General features: G+C 43.0%; 1 protein-coding gene across 1 annotated transcript in view; it reads left to right on the plus strand.

Moving 5' to 3' along the window:
• The window catches only part of kcnh6a (potassium voltage-gated channel, subfamily H (eag-related), member 6a), a 162,238-nt gene that overhangs the window by 23,848 nt on the left and 124,771 nt on the right, over window positions 1-13,619 (plus strand). The window contains exon 2 of the mRNA XM_059956717.1: window positions 3,731-3,961. Within this exon, the coding sequence (XP_059812700.1) occupies window positions 3,731-3,961 (231 nt within the window). The remainder of the gene's footprint in view (window positions 1-3,730; window positions 3,962-13,619) is intronic.

Genomic DNA, 13,619 nt, shown 5'->3' on the forward strand with positions numbered 1-13,619 from the left:
ACTTTTAAAGTTGTGTCAAGTAGGGAGCACCTGTGGACAGAAAACCAGTTGATGATTTGTCTGTGAACTTCCATCAGGACTTTGCCAGACAGGCCAATTAAGGAGCTTTAAAGCTTTTTCTGTTTTTATTTCAGATTTCCAGCATCAGCAGTTTTATTGATCATTTTTAAACAATGAGAGTTGCCAATGAACTGTGAAGCTAATGTTAAAAATGTTCAGCAGCTTGCAGTGATTCTCAGTTCTGTGGGAGTACTCACTGTTTAGGTTGCTGCAAGTTCTGTACGTGGATAGAGAATGCTGGGTATGCTTGGTGTGTCCCACCTGCAGCCTGTGACAGATGAACAACCTTTCATCAAAACTTTTTTTAAAAAAAACATCGGTGCAAGGCATTTTAAGCAGATCTGAAGGCGTGGGGAGATGGTAAGGTTCAGTGATTGGGTGTAATTTCGGCAATATTAAAGAAAGTGAAGGTAAAGGGAGCCATGGGACACAGATAACAATGGCTCTGTGCGAGTGTGTATATATAGAACTAATGACAATGACATTGTTACAGGCTTCTGCACTGAACAACTTCACAAAGTGTCCACATGAAAGATGAGACACTGCTCTTTGAGCTTGCATTGTTTGGAACAGAATGAGAGGTAGAATGGAGAATTAAGTGGCAGCGAGAAGCTCAGTCTCACGTTTACAGATGGCTGAATGGATGATGTGCACTGTAGTGACCAAAATGGAGAGGACTTTGTTGCCAGGAATGCAACAGTGAATTAGAATTTGGGGGGAGGGAAACCACAAGCAAATAGGTTTGAAGTAGTGGGATGTGAACTCCAAGATTCCACCCCTTTCTCAAGGAACAGCAAATTAGCTCAGAAATCAACATGTAAGCTGCAGGTTTAGTACTGCGAGGACTCAATTGGATGACATGGTGTGCAGTTAGTTTGTAATGCAGCTTGCCAGTGGAGGTAAGATCAAACACCATCAAACACTTGGTACCCTTGTTGCTAAATAGCTTCCTATTTAATTGGTCAAATTTTTGCAGGTCATGTCAAGAAAATCTGGTCTGAAATATGGGGAGATGTTCTGATCTTACCAGTGAAGGAAATTTTAACATGCATGTTTTGAAGAACATATTAGAGGAGAATTTGTGGCACACAGCTACACAAATCAGGGGTATCCTCTGTGGAAATTGCTCCAAGCATCCAGATAAATATTTTTCAAGAGCTTCTCTACTAGTACAAAGAGACACTTTTTAGTTAATAGGTGTAACTCCAAATACATCGAAGGACCACTTTCATAAAGTACCCCTAATTAACCTGCATTCACAATCCAACACAATGTCTTCCTTGTGCTCCATGTACTAAATGGCTGATGTCTTAAGAACTAGGAGCAGCAGTTGTCTAACCAACCCCTCAAGCCTGTTGTTCATCAAGATCATTACTGATCATCTATCTCAGTTCCATTTTTCCCACACTGCTTCTGTATCTCTTGCTTCCCTTAATATCTCAAGCTGTCCATCTGTTCTGAATAAACTTAAAGACTGGGCCTCCACATCTCGTTGGGTGTTGAGAATTCCAAATATTCACCACTCTAAATGCATCTCAGTCCTAAACAGCTTGTTGTTATTTTGTCAACGTTTCAGGCTGAGGCCCTTCATCAGGAGGGTCTCAGTTCAAGACGTCAACTGCTTATTTCCCTCTATAAATGTTGCCTGACCTGAGTTCCTCCAGCATTTTGTGTGTGCGTTTCAAGATTTCCAGCATCTGCATCATTTCTTGTGTCTATTGTTCTGAGACTCTGACCCCATATCTGGATTCCTTGGCAGGGGAAGCATCCTCCCTGCATCCAGTCTGTCAAGCCCTGTAATAACTTTATACACTTCAATGAAATCTTCCCTCAAAACTCTCAATAGTACAGCCCAGCATACTTAATTGTTTCTTGGAGCAATCCCTCTCTCCAGCTTCAGATGGAGTATTTGAACGATTTGCACAGTGGCTGCATCTCCTGAATTGTGTGGTTGAGTGCCAACAGCTGGCAAATCTTCTTTGCCCTCTCTATGCCAAGTTCATGCTTTCATTTGGTATAGAGACCAAAGTTGTACACAGTCCTCCCAGTGTGGTCTCACCAAGGCCCTTTGCAATAAGGTGGCTTTATTCATGTACTCCAATCCTTGGGCACATACTTTAGAGAGGAGCAAAAGTACAGAATGTACACTTGGTTTGGACTTGGAGTTTCTACCACCCAGAGTGCCTTGGTAATCCCAGCACTGATCCAGTCCTGAAGTATGTGGCTTTTAGACTAACTGCAGTGGCTGGGTTAGCAAACCTGTAACCTTTTGAACAAAAGGTGGATTTCACTTTTTTCTGGTGGTTCTGGTATTGTATTGTTAACATTGGTGGGATATCCAGTCCCCCCCCCAAAAAAAAAATTTCCAAACAATTGAGAAACTGTGTTAGTGTGGTCTCTATCCAAAGGTGCATTATTTATATTCAGAATAAGCTCTCCCCACTTAATGCATTTGCGACTGTTTCACCGGTGTCTGCTCCATAGGCAATTGCTTCCATAACTATGCTTTATGAATGTGAACTGATTCTCAGCTAATTAACCAGACAGGCTTTGTCCTTCTTGTCAACAAATCTGGGCAATTTGTCACTGAGCTGAGTAGGTGTCAGTGTTATGACTGTACTGGAGCAGTCCTTGGCCTGCACACCAAGGTCGTCCTTCTGCAAATTCTGAACAAACCAAGCTTTCTGCCACCGTGTCCATTAAATCCCACTTTCCAGATGCTTTCCTGTTTCATCACTTGTCTCAATCTCATGACTTACTCCTTCCACTCTTGGAGTTAGTGATGTTTGTGCCCCGTTCCCTGCTGGACATTAGTAGTCATGTGATATTTGTGTTTTAGTGTTTCACTTCCCATAACTGCAAATCTGTTTCCATATCATATAACCATATAACAATTACAGCACAGAAACAGGCCATCTCAGCCCTTCTGGTCTGTGCCAAACTATCAGCATCAAATCATTGTATAATCTTTAAAACTTGTGTTGCATCACCCCTTTGATCTCATTCTTCCTGACAAAGTGCCCATCCTTTCGTCCTTCTCTGATGATTAGCATTTTCTGTGGTGATCTCATCTTTGAGAATCTCCTAGGGCTGATGTTCTTAGCCTTTACACCTGATAGGGTGCACAGAGCGATACCTGATCTGGAACAAGTCAGCAAACCAGTACAAACCTGGAAACTTAGTGAGACCTATGATTTGTTTTAGCTCGCTTTCTCTGGGGGAATCAGTTAGAATGGGTAAACTCTTAATGATTATAGAACTGCATATAACTGCACTCTGGAGCCAGATTTAGGACCATGGAATTGTAATATCTCTGTGGTACAGACTGTGGTTGGGATTGTCCCCAAATGTGGACATTTGATGGTACATCTAATGGGCCCAGTCCATTAGAAACTTCCATCCTCCATTTCAGAATTTCTCAACTAATAATCTCTATCTCAAACAAACAAGCAAATAAATAAATGGAAGTATTTAAAGAAAGTAGGTTTTAAACAAAAGCTATTTTAATGTCCCATTGCATGTTCTTCCATTTAATGCAGGGATTAGTGTTCAACTGCTGGAATTTATAAGGCAGTCTGGGGGTGGGGGGTTGGTATTCCCAACTAGGAATGCTGAAGAAGTTGATTGCTTTGATTCCTGCTCAGCGCAATTCTTGTTCTTTCTCTCCTAGATCGAAAGTTTCTTATTACAAATGTTCGGATGAAAAATTGCGCAATTATCTTCTGCAATGATGGCTTTTGCGAAATGTTCGGCTACTCCAGGGTGGAGATCATGCAGAAACCTGGTACTTGTGATTTCCTGACCGGACCAGCCACCCCAGAGAGTGCCATGGCTCAGCTGGCACAAGCACTGCTCGGGTCGGAAGAGGTGAAAGTCGAACTGCTCTACTACAGGAAAGATGGTAAGGGCTTGAGTGAGCTGGTGGTGTCGAAGGGCAGTGTGGTCAGATCCTTGTCCTCTATCAGGCTTGGTGTTAACAGTACTGGTACACTTTTGTACTGGTAACAATAGTAGGCAGTTCTTTCACTATGGGCACAATTCAGTATGAAAACAGTTTGCCATCCAGGCAGGACATGCCATAGATGAATACCTTGAGGTAGTGAAAAGGAAACAATGCAAAAACGTGGGGAATTCTGCAGATGCTGGAAATGTCAGATTGAAAAGGCAGGTTGATAGGACTGAGGCCGAGGGTCAGGCCAGTTCTGCTCATTGCTGTGAGACGTTTACACGGCTCTGTGCTGAACTGAGGCCGTAGCTTGCTTCAGCTACTCCAGGCTTCGTGTCTATGGACTCACTTTTGTTCTGAGTGCTACTTGCTGACTTTTATTATTTGCACAATTTTTTTTCCTCTCTGCACATTGGGTGTTTGACTTTTTTTTAATGGTTTCTTTGAGCTTTCTTGGCTTTGTGGCTATCTGTAAGGAGACAAATCTCAAGGTTGTATAATGTCTGTACTTTGTACCATGAACTTCAAGATCCAAAGCAGCACATACACACACACAATGCTGGAGAAACTCAGCTGCAGAGAGTACAGTGCACGTAAACTGTAAAGTCACAGTGAGGTGAATAGGGAGATCACAAATTCAATACTAGAGTGCAATAGGTCATTTGAAAGTGGGATAGATGCTGTCCTTCAGTATGGTATGTGCTTTCAAGCTTTTGTATCTAAGTTAACGAACATCAGTTTTTTCCAGCATCTATAGTTACTTTGAAGTAAATTTTAAATACTGACTGCCCTGCTGGGTGTTTCCAGCATCCATTGAAAGGAGAAGGTAATTAATTCTTCAGGTTGAAAACCTTTCATTAGAATCTCTGACCTGTGAACACAAAGTAAGGAAGAAGCATTTGGGATGGGATGAAAAGCTTCGCGTCTGTGCCCTGCATAAATGTCAAAGGAGCAGACACCTACCAACCATGCATCTCCAGATGGCAGAGCTGAGAGTCCCATGCTGACTTCCTAAGTCACTCAAGAACCCGCCCTCCCCCCCCCCCCCCCCCTCCCCAAAGACCTGTGTGGAAGCAGGTGGTGTGAGCAGAGCGGCTGTTCAGCAGCACTGAGGTGTGATGAATCTCCTGGCTTGCACTAATCCCTGCCAAGCAGCAACACTTCATCCTGAATTTCCCTGAAGTAACAGGGCAGAATTTGGGGAATTGGTTCCACCCCTCTGCTTGTTGCAGCTGACTGGAAGTAGGTTTCTGGGCAAAGACATCACAATGTGACTTTTCTTGGAACACACACAAAATGCTGGTGGAACACAGCAGGCCAGGCAGCATCTATAGGGAGAAGCACTGTCGACGTTTCGGGCCGAGACCCTTCCTCGTGTGTGACTTTTGAGTCTCCTTTAGGAATTACACCTCATTCTGTTGTTATGTACCCCATAACTAGGTCACTTACCAGCAAAGATAGAGAGGTCTGTTGAAGTCTGATGGTACTATTTTTAGCAATATTTATTGGTAAAAATACACAAAAATAATATCAATGCAAACATACAGATAATATACATCGTCAATACTAAATCTAACAGTGCGGGTATGATAATAATCAATAAGAAATAAGCTCTATCGTTGTCTAGGGGATAATGTATTGTCCGATGGAAATATAAAAGTCATTAGCTCATTTAGGCTGCAGCCTTTGGTTGGAGTCAAGAGAGACAGATGTTTTAAATTTGCCAGCTTTTCCTTTTATGATGTCGATCCTTCGAGAATTCCGTTTTTTGTAGTCGGTCCTTTTAGCTAAGCCGTTCCGTGGACGCCCGCCAATTCCTAGGCCAAGGAAAAGGACGCACGCGAGCCCCACCGGCTGTCGCTATTAAACGCTGTCACGGGATTTCTAGCGTTTCTCCGGGGCCGTTCCCCAGACCCTCTTTTATCCCCACTGACGGGGTCTCAGATCTCAATCAGGGTGGAATGATGCCATCCCCCAACCAGCCCACATTGCCTGAGGGCTTCCACGAAGCACAGTACTCAATACACAATTCAGTCTCCAAGAGACAATGACCTGTTCCATGGCTTTGTATCGCTGGGGCCAGGACATTCCAAACGTCTCTCTCTCATTTCCTGGGTCTCCTGCCCTGACTTAATAGCGATCTTGCGATTCTCAAAAAGGAGAGGGGCACAGGCGTAACACTGTGTGTACTGTGCAGAACACCAGAGAGATTCTCTCTGCCAGAACAAGGGGCATTGCTTCATTATGCTCGATCTCAACTTGTTTTCCTGCTGATCTCAAAATATCTAGAAAGTACACATTGTTGAAATGCAGCTCAAAGTATTTTCCAGGGGCATTTATAACTATAAAACAGTTACAACACGGAAACGGGTCATCTCGGCCCTTCAAGTCGGTGCCGAAAGCTTACTCTCACCTAGTCCCACTGGCCCACCCTCAGCCCATAACCCTCCATTCCTTTCCTGTCCATATACCTATCCAATTTTACTTTAAATGTCAATACCGAACCTGCCTCTACCACTTCTACTGGAAACTCGTTCCACACAGCTACCACTCTCTGAGTAAAGAAATTCCCCCTCATGTTGCCCTTAAACTTTTGCCCCCTAACTCTCAACTCATGTCCTCCTGTTTGAATCTCCCCTACTCTCAATGGAAAAAGCCAATCCACGTCAACTCTATCTATCCCCCTCATAATTTTAAATACCTCTATCAAGTCCCCCCTCAACCTTCTACGCTCCAAAGAATAAAGACCTAACTTGTTCAACCTTTCCCTGTAACTTAGGTGCTGAAACCCAGGTAACATTCTAGTAAATCTTCTCCGTACTCTCTCTATTTTGTTGACATCTTTCCTATAATTCGGTGACCAGAACTTTACACAATACTCCAAACATGGCCTTGTACAATTTTAACATTACATCCCAACTCCTATACTCAATGCTCTGATTTATAAAGGCCAGCATACCGAAAGCTTTTTTCACCACCCTATCCACATGAGATTCCACCTTCAGGGAACTATGCACCATTATTCCTTGATCACTCTGTTCTACTGCATTCCTCAATGCCCTACCATTTACCATGTATGTCCTATTTGGATTATTCCTACCAAAATGTAGCACCTCACACTTATCAGCATTAAACTCCATCTGCCATCTTTCAGCCCACAGAAGCTATAACAATGTTGGTGGGGAGTCAGTGTACAGGATCCATACAAAGCTTGAAAAGGAGGGGTAGGGCATGGACTTTGTATACTGAACTCACTGCCTACACAGCGCTGTAGCCTCCTTGTCATGGAAGTGTCTCCTCCTGCAGCAGAAGTTGGTCAAAGAGATGCAACACAGGAAAAGTCCACTCTGCAAACTGAGTTTGCACCAACAATCAACCACTCACTTACATCAATCCTACGTTAACCTCACTTTTCATTCTTCCTGTATTTACATCAATGCTTCCAAGATTCTCCCCCTTAACCTGCACACGAGGAATAACATGCAGCAACCAATTAGCCTTCCAAACTGCACGTCTTTAGAAAGTGTGATGAAATGTGGTATTGATGAAGTATGTGAAACATGTGGCCTCCTCTACGTTGATGAGCCCCGTCGTAAATTGGGGGACCACTTCGTTGAGCACCACCATCCGTCACGAGCAGGATTTCTCGATGGCCATACATCTCAATTCCAATTCCTATTCCAGTTCCAACATGTCGGTCCATGGCCGACTCTAGTACCATGATGAGGTCACCCTCAGGGTGGAGGAGCAACACCTTATGTTCAGTCTGGGCAGCCTCCAAAATACTGGCATGAATATTGATTACTTCTTCCAGTACTTCTCTTCTCCCCCCCCCCCACTTTAATCTTTGTCCTCGTTTCTCCCACCTATCATTTTGCCCTGTGTCCCCATCTCCTTCCCTTTCTCCTTTTGTCCACTCTTCTCTCCTATCAAATTCTTCTACAGCTCTTGACCTTTCCAATCCACCTGGCTTCACCTATCATCTTCCAGCTAACCTCTTTCCCTCTCTTCCCCCCCCCCCCAAATCATTTAATTCTGGCATCTTTCCCCTTCCTTCTCAGTCCTCATGAAGAGTCTCAGCCCAAAATGTAAACTATTAGCTCCTTTCCCAAAGATGCTGTCTGATCTGCTGAGTGCCTCCAGCATTTTGTGGGTGTTGCTCCATCATCTGCAGATTTTTTTGCATCTATGAAAGTTGAGTACCCACATTTACAGGGAGAAGGTGCTCACTCCACATGCAGGTCAGGGTTGAGCCCAGATATCTGGAGCTGCCAAGCAGCAACTCCAGCCACTGTGGCACTGTGGAGCCGAGTTGTAGAAAGTATCAGGAATTAGTAAAAGGTAATACTGTTTGATAATTGATTTTCCTGTCTGAATTGGGATATTTTAGTCTTATTGATACAGCAAATGTATGATAATGTGGAAGAGGCCAGAATACAAGAGATTATTGTGCATCATTATTGTAAACTAGTATTGAGGATCAATAATATTGTGGAAAGAATGATCACAGAAATTTGTATACCCTATTTTTCGGCATTATGAAATACTGAAATTATTGTGCACTGGGTTCAGTACTGATCTCGGTCACTTTGTGGTGTTTCTACATTCTCCTTGTGACTGTATGGATTTTCTCTACTTCCTTTGGTTTTCTCCAGCATCCAAAAGATGTGCAGTTTGGGTTAATTGTCTACTGTAAATTTGCCCCCTTGTGTACAGGTGAATAGTTGGACCTGAGGAGAGTTGATGAGAATAAAAAGCGATTGATGTAATTGAGTGTAGTTGCTTGGCTTTGACTCCATGGTATGAAAGGTCTGTTTCTGTGGTCTATGACTCCATTTTCTGTTTGCGGTAACAACCATTTCTGGGTTGCTGTGTAGCAGTCTGGTTAATCTGCTCAGAGATTTCTTAATGGTCTCCTGTCAGAGATGGACAGGGTGAGGTTGTTCTCCTGAACACTCTCCTCTGTTCTGTAGAACATTTGTACCACATTGTCTTGGGCACATCACACTGCTGTAACACCACATTATATTGTCTACTGAGTACCCTACACTAGATCTGCTGCCCATCCCTGGACCCAGACCAGGCTCCCCTAATCTGTTATCCTCACCATCAATATTTTGACCTTTCCCTCTTTTGCTTTCACTTAAGCTCTTGAAGCAGCCCAGTTCTAGTTTCACACCCCATCCCCACCCCCGCCAGAGCACAAGTTCTGCCATTGATTGCAGACAGCAAAGAATGTAGACTCTCTTCAGATCATTGGTTCTTTATTCAGATGGTTAAAAGAAGTTGAAAACTGATATTTGATTTCTTGTTTCTCTGCAGATACCTCTGACAGACTCAGTATATCCAACATTTTCTGTATTTCTTTGATTTCCCATGTCTGCAATATTTAGCGTTTGAAATAATCCTGCTCTTGAATTGCTCCCATCTACTTGTCATTCATTGATTCTTTGCCTGATGCATGTAGATGAATCTTTAAAGTTCACAGTCTGCTTTTAAGTTTCCAATTTGTGCAAATAATGTTGATTCTCCTTCTCGGTGTGAATAGAGGACTGAAATTCAGCCTGTTTATCTGGGACGGGAGTTCTATAGAGAGGATTGAAGAAGATGCCAGACCTGTCTGTAGTGAGAGACCTTGTGGTTGCTTTACTAATCTTCACTGTGGTTTATTATATCTATATACTGGACTGAAAGATCAGTGAAATATTGTGTAGAGGACTGGAATCTCGGCTTTGATTTTTGATGGTATTTCCTGCCCCTTCTCTGTAAGCCAGCTTAGGTCATCAATCAAGAAGATTGTACAATTAACACTGGGACTGGTTATTGTTTGATTCTGGGCCATTATCTTTTCAGACACAGTGTGTACTTTGGAATTTGTCTTGTCTGGAGTTTGTATGGAGAGGACTTCTGATGTACGGCAGTAACTGAGGACTAATGGTGGTGGGATTGAGCTGTGCTGTGACCTACACGAGGGCACACTGCTCATGATTTAATCCAAGGCCTAAACATTCTCAACCTGTACTACTGGTCCTTAAAACCTTTCTTTCTCCTTGCAATGTAGACATGACTGGAAAGGCTGCTGTTTACTGTCTATGAGCAGGTGGTGTGAGCTGTTGCCTTGAATGGCAAGCTGTCGTGGCAGAGGGAGCTGCTTGGCTGGTATGGAGTTGAGATACTACAGTGTGACTACACCAGATCTTGTCACACCCCAGCTGCACTCGCTGGCAGGATGTAATGGTGCACTGATCCATTCTGCTCCAACTCGGTCTGAAATCTAGGAAAACCTATTCTGAGCACAATAACAACATGTTTAAGTCAAAAAATAAAGCCAGAGTTCTTTATTTGGAACTGAACAAAATAGGATATTTGTTGAAGCCTTGAATTAAGTTTGTGGATTTTACTGTCAAACAGTGGGAATTATAGGTGATGCCCTTCTCCACCTGGCCACAGTCACAGTTGGAGCCACTGGGGCTTTGCATTTCACTTGCAGCAGTTATTTAAAGACTTTTTAAAAGCTGAATTCAAACTTATTTGACCTTGGGTTGTCAGGATAGTTCAGCCATCAAGACCTACACATTCTCATACTTGGAGCAAAACTTTGGGAAGAGAAATTCAGATTGGCATACTTGTGTAGCCTTTTTAATAGGCAGTTCTGATTGATCCAAAAGTAATATATTAAAATGGAATAGCTGTGGCATTTCAATATCCTAACAGTGAAGTCGTGAACTTCACAACCAGCTGAGCCTCTAGCCATACTAGTGCAGTTACAATGGCGTTGATCCAACAATGTGGAGAATTGCAAGCAAGACTCACAAAATGCAGCAGGAGCTCAGCATTCCAGGCAGTATCTATGGAAAAGAGTACAGTTGGCATTTTGGGCTGAGACCCTTCATCAGGACATGCCAACAATATGGAGAATTGCCCAGATATGCCCCATTCACAGAAAGAAGGATGAATCCTATCCAGATAATTACTGTCCAATTGGTCCATTCTCAATGAGCAGCACAGTGCTAGAAGTTGTCAGTGGTGCAGTCAAGTACCACTTATTAGTTACCTGCCCACTGGCTGTTTTGATTGTCACCAGGGCCACCTGACTCCTGACCTGTGGAGGAGAGTGAGCAGCTCTCAGAGAAGCCACTGGATGGACAGCTGGGGGGATGGGGGGAGATCTATTTCTATCATCTACTTCTATGGTTATCTGGAGAAGACAAATCCCAGTTGTATTCTGTACACATACTTCAATAATAAAATGAACCTTTGAAATGAGTGCGACTTCCATTAATGTTAAGGCAGCATTTGACACACAAAAGATTTTTCAGATGCTGGGAATCTGGAGCAACACACACAAAATGCTGTAGAAACTCAACAGGTCAGATAGCATCTAAGGAGAGGAAATCATCAACATTGATGATTTCCCTTCATTGAGGCCCTTCATCAGCACTGGAAAGGAATTAATGAGCTTCCTTCCCTCATAAGATCAAATGTGAGTATGTTCACTGGCTGCATAATGTTTCAATTTGCACCGGCAACTCCTCAGCAAGTGAAGCAGCCCATACCTGTATGCAGCAAGACCAAAACCTTATTGGTCACAATAAGGGCATGAGAGCATGCCACAACGACAGTCTCAAACAAGAAAGTCTAGCCACTTAGCCCAAATATAAAATGGTGTTTTCCCTGCTGATTTATTCTACCATTAACACCCAGGATGTTACCTTTGATCAGAAATTCAGGAGGTCTAGCAATATAAAGACTGTGGTGACAAAACGGGTGAGGGGCCAAGTATCTTGTGGCATTTGGCTTGCCCCAAATCTAAAGCCTTTCCATCATGTACAAGCCACACTTGGGTGAGTACCGCAGCAATAATTAGGAAAGTTACACAAACCAAAGCAACTCACTTGATTAGCACCCCATCCAGCACTTAACTGTTCAGTCCCACCACAACTGCAATCTGCCCATCTACAAAAAACACTGCATTTGCTCATCCAGACTACCCTGACAGCGCTTACTAAGCCCACGAGTTGTATTCTTGAGAAGGATAAGAGCAGCAGGTGGATAGGAATACCCAGCAAGTGGCAAGTTATATTCATTTAGCAATGATGGAGTGATGTTACACTTCTTTGCCCAAATCCTTACATTTCCTCCCTCCTCAACAACACTATGGAGAACCTTCAGAAGGTCCCCAGCAGTTCAGCAATGGTCTGCCCTCTCAAGGGCAATTGAGGATGGGCAAAAAATCTTGGCCTTACTAACATCACCCAGATCCAAAGTTCAAAGTAAATTTATTATCAAAGTACATATTTAGAAACATAGCAAACCTACAGCACAATACAGGCCCTTCAGCCCACAATGCTGTGCCAAACATGTCCTTGCCTTAGAAATTACCTAGGGTTACCCATAGCCCTCTATTTTTCTAAGCTCCATGTACCTGCCCAGGAGTCTCTTAAAAGACCCTATCGTATCCACCTCCACCACCACCATCGCTGGCAGCCCATTCCACGCACAATATACTTTGGTACCATATACTACTGCGAGATTCATTTTCTCGTAGGTATTTACAGGAAAAACAAAGAAATACAATAAAATTTATGAAAATCTATAACAAAGACTGACAGTCAACGTGCAGATGAAGATAAATTGAGTTATACCAATGTAGCCCTGAGGCAAATATTTGTAATTTAAAGTGAATACCCAGATGAAGACTAAACACTACAGCAAAATTGGTGAATTGTGCCCAAAATTGCTGCTTGGTTGAAGCATTTCAACTTTGCATGAAATGTGTACAGAGGAGCTGCAGAATAACTATGATATGCTCAATAACCCCTTTCTGTGAATTAAGATTGAGTTCTCATCTAAACAAAACCAAAAGAAGTTGAAGAGAAACTAAGACATACAGTATTAAAGTGTTGGAGGAACTCTGGAGACAGACTATCGACTGATAACTTTTACAAACCTACTGACTGTCATGGCTGTTTTTGCCTCCAACTTCCACCCTGCCCTCAAATTTACTTGGTCCATCTCTGACACCTCTCTCCTCCTTCTTGAACCCCATGAAAATCCAAGATGTTGCCTTTGAGTAGAAATTCGGGAGGGCTATTTATATATGTACTGAGATGACAAAAACAGTTGAGGTGATCCTGTGGCATTTGGCTTATCCCAAATCTAGGACTGGACCATTGTCACACAAGTGTTGGGACTGTGAGCCTTGCCTGTTAGCTCCTCAGAGTCTTCCACAAACATGTCACTTAAGGTGAGGAAAAACCCAGTAGCGAGATCTGAAGCGGTCCCGCCCCAATAACAAAGCATGTAGTTTTTGGAGACAGACTATCTACTGATAGCTTTTACAAACCTCCTGATTCTCACAGCTATCTTTTGAGTTCCTCCAGCATTTTGTGTGTTGCTCAAGAGCTCCAGAATAAACGAGGCTTTATTATATGGAATAAATGTTTCCTTGTTTTGTGCATGAAGCAAGCAAAGTACCCTGATAAGCAACACATCATTGAAGTCTACTATTTGTTAACAAGGTTTTATTGCCTGAGCTTGGTTGGTGGGATGGAGAAGTGTGCCTACCAAACAAGGTGTAAGGCGCTCCTTCCCTCCATGAGCCTGCAGGTCA

Source organism: Hypanus sabinus, chromosome X1, assembly GCF_030144855.1.
Source record: "Hypanus sabinus isolate sHypSab1 chromosome X1, sHypSab1.hap1, whole genome shotgun sequence".
NCBI classification, from domain to species: Eukaryota; Metazoa; Chordata; class Chondrichthyes; order Myliobatiformes; family Dasyatidae; genus Hypanus; species Hypanus sabinus.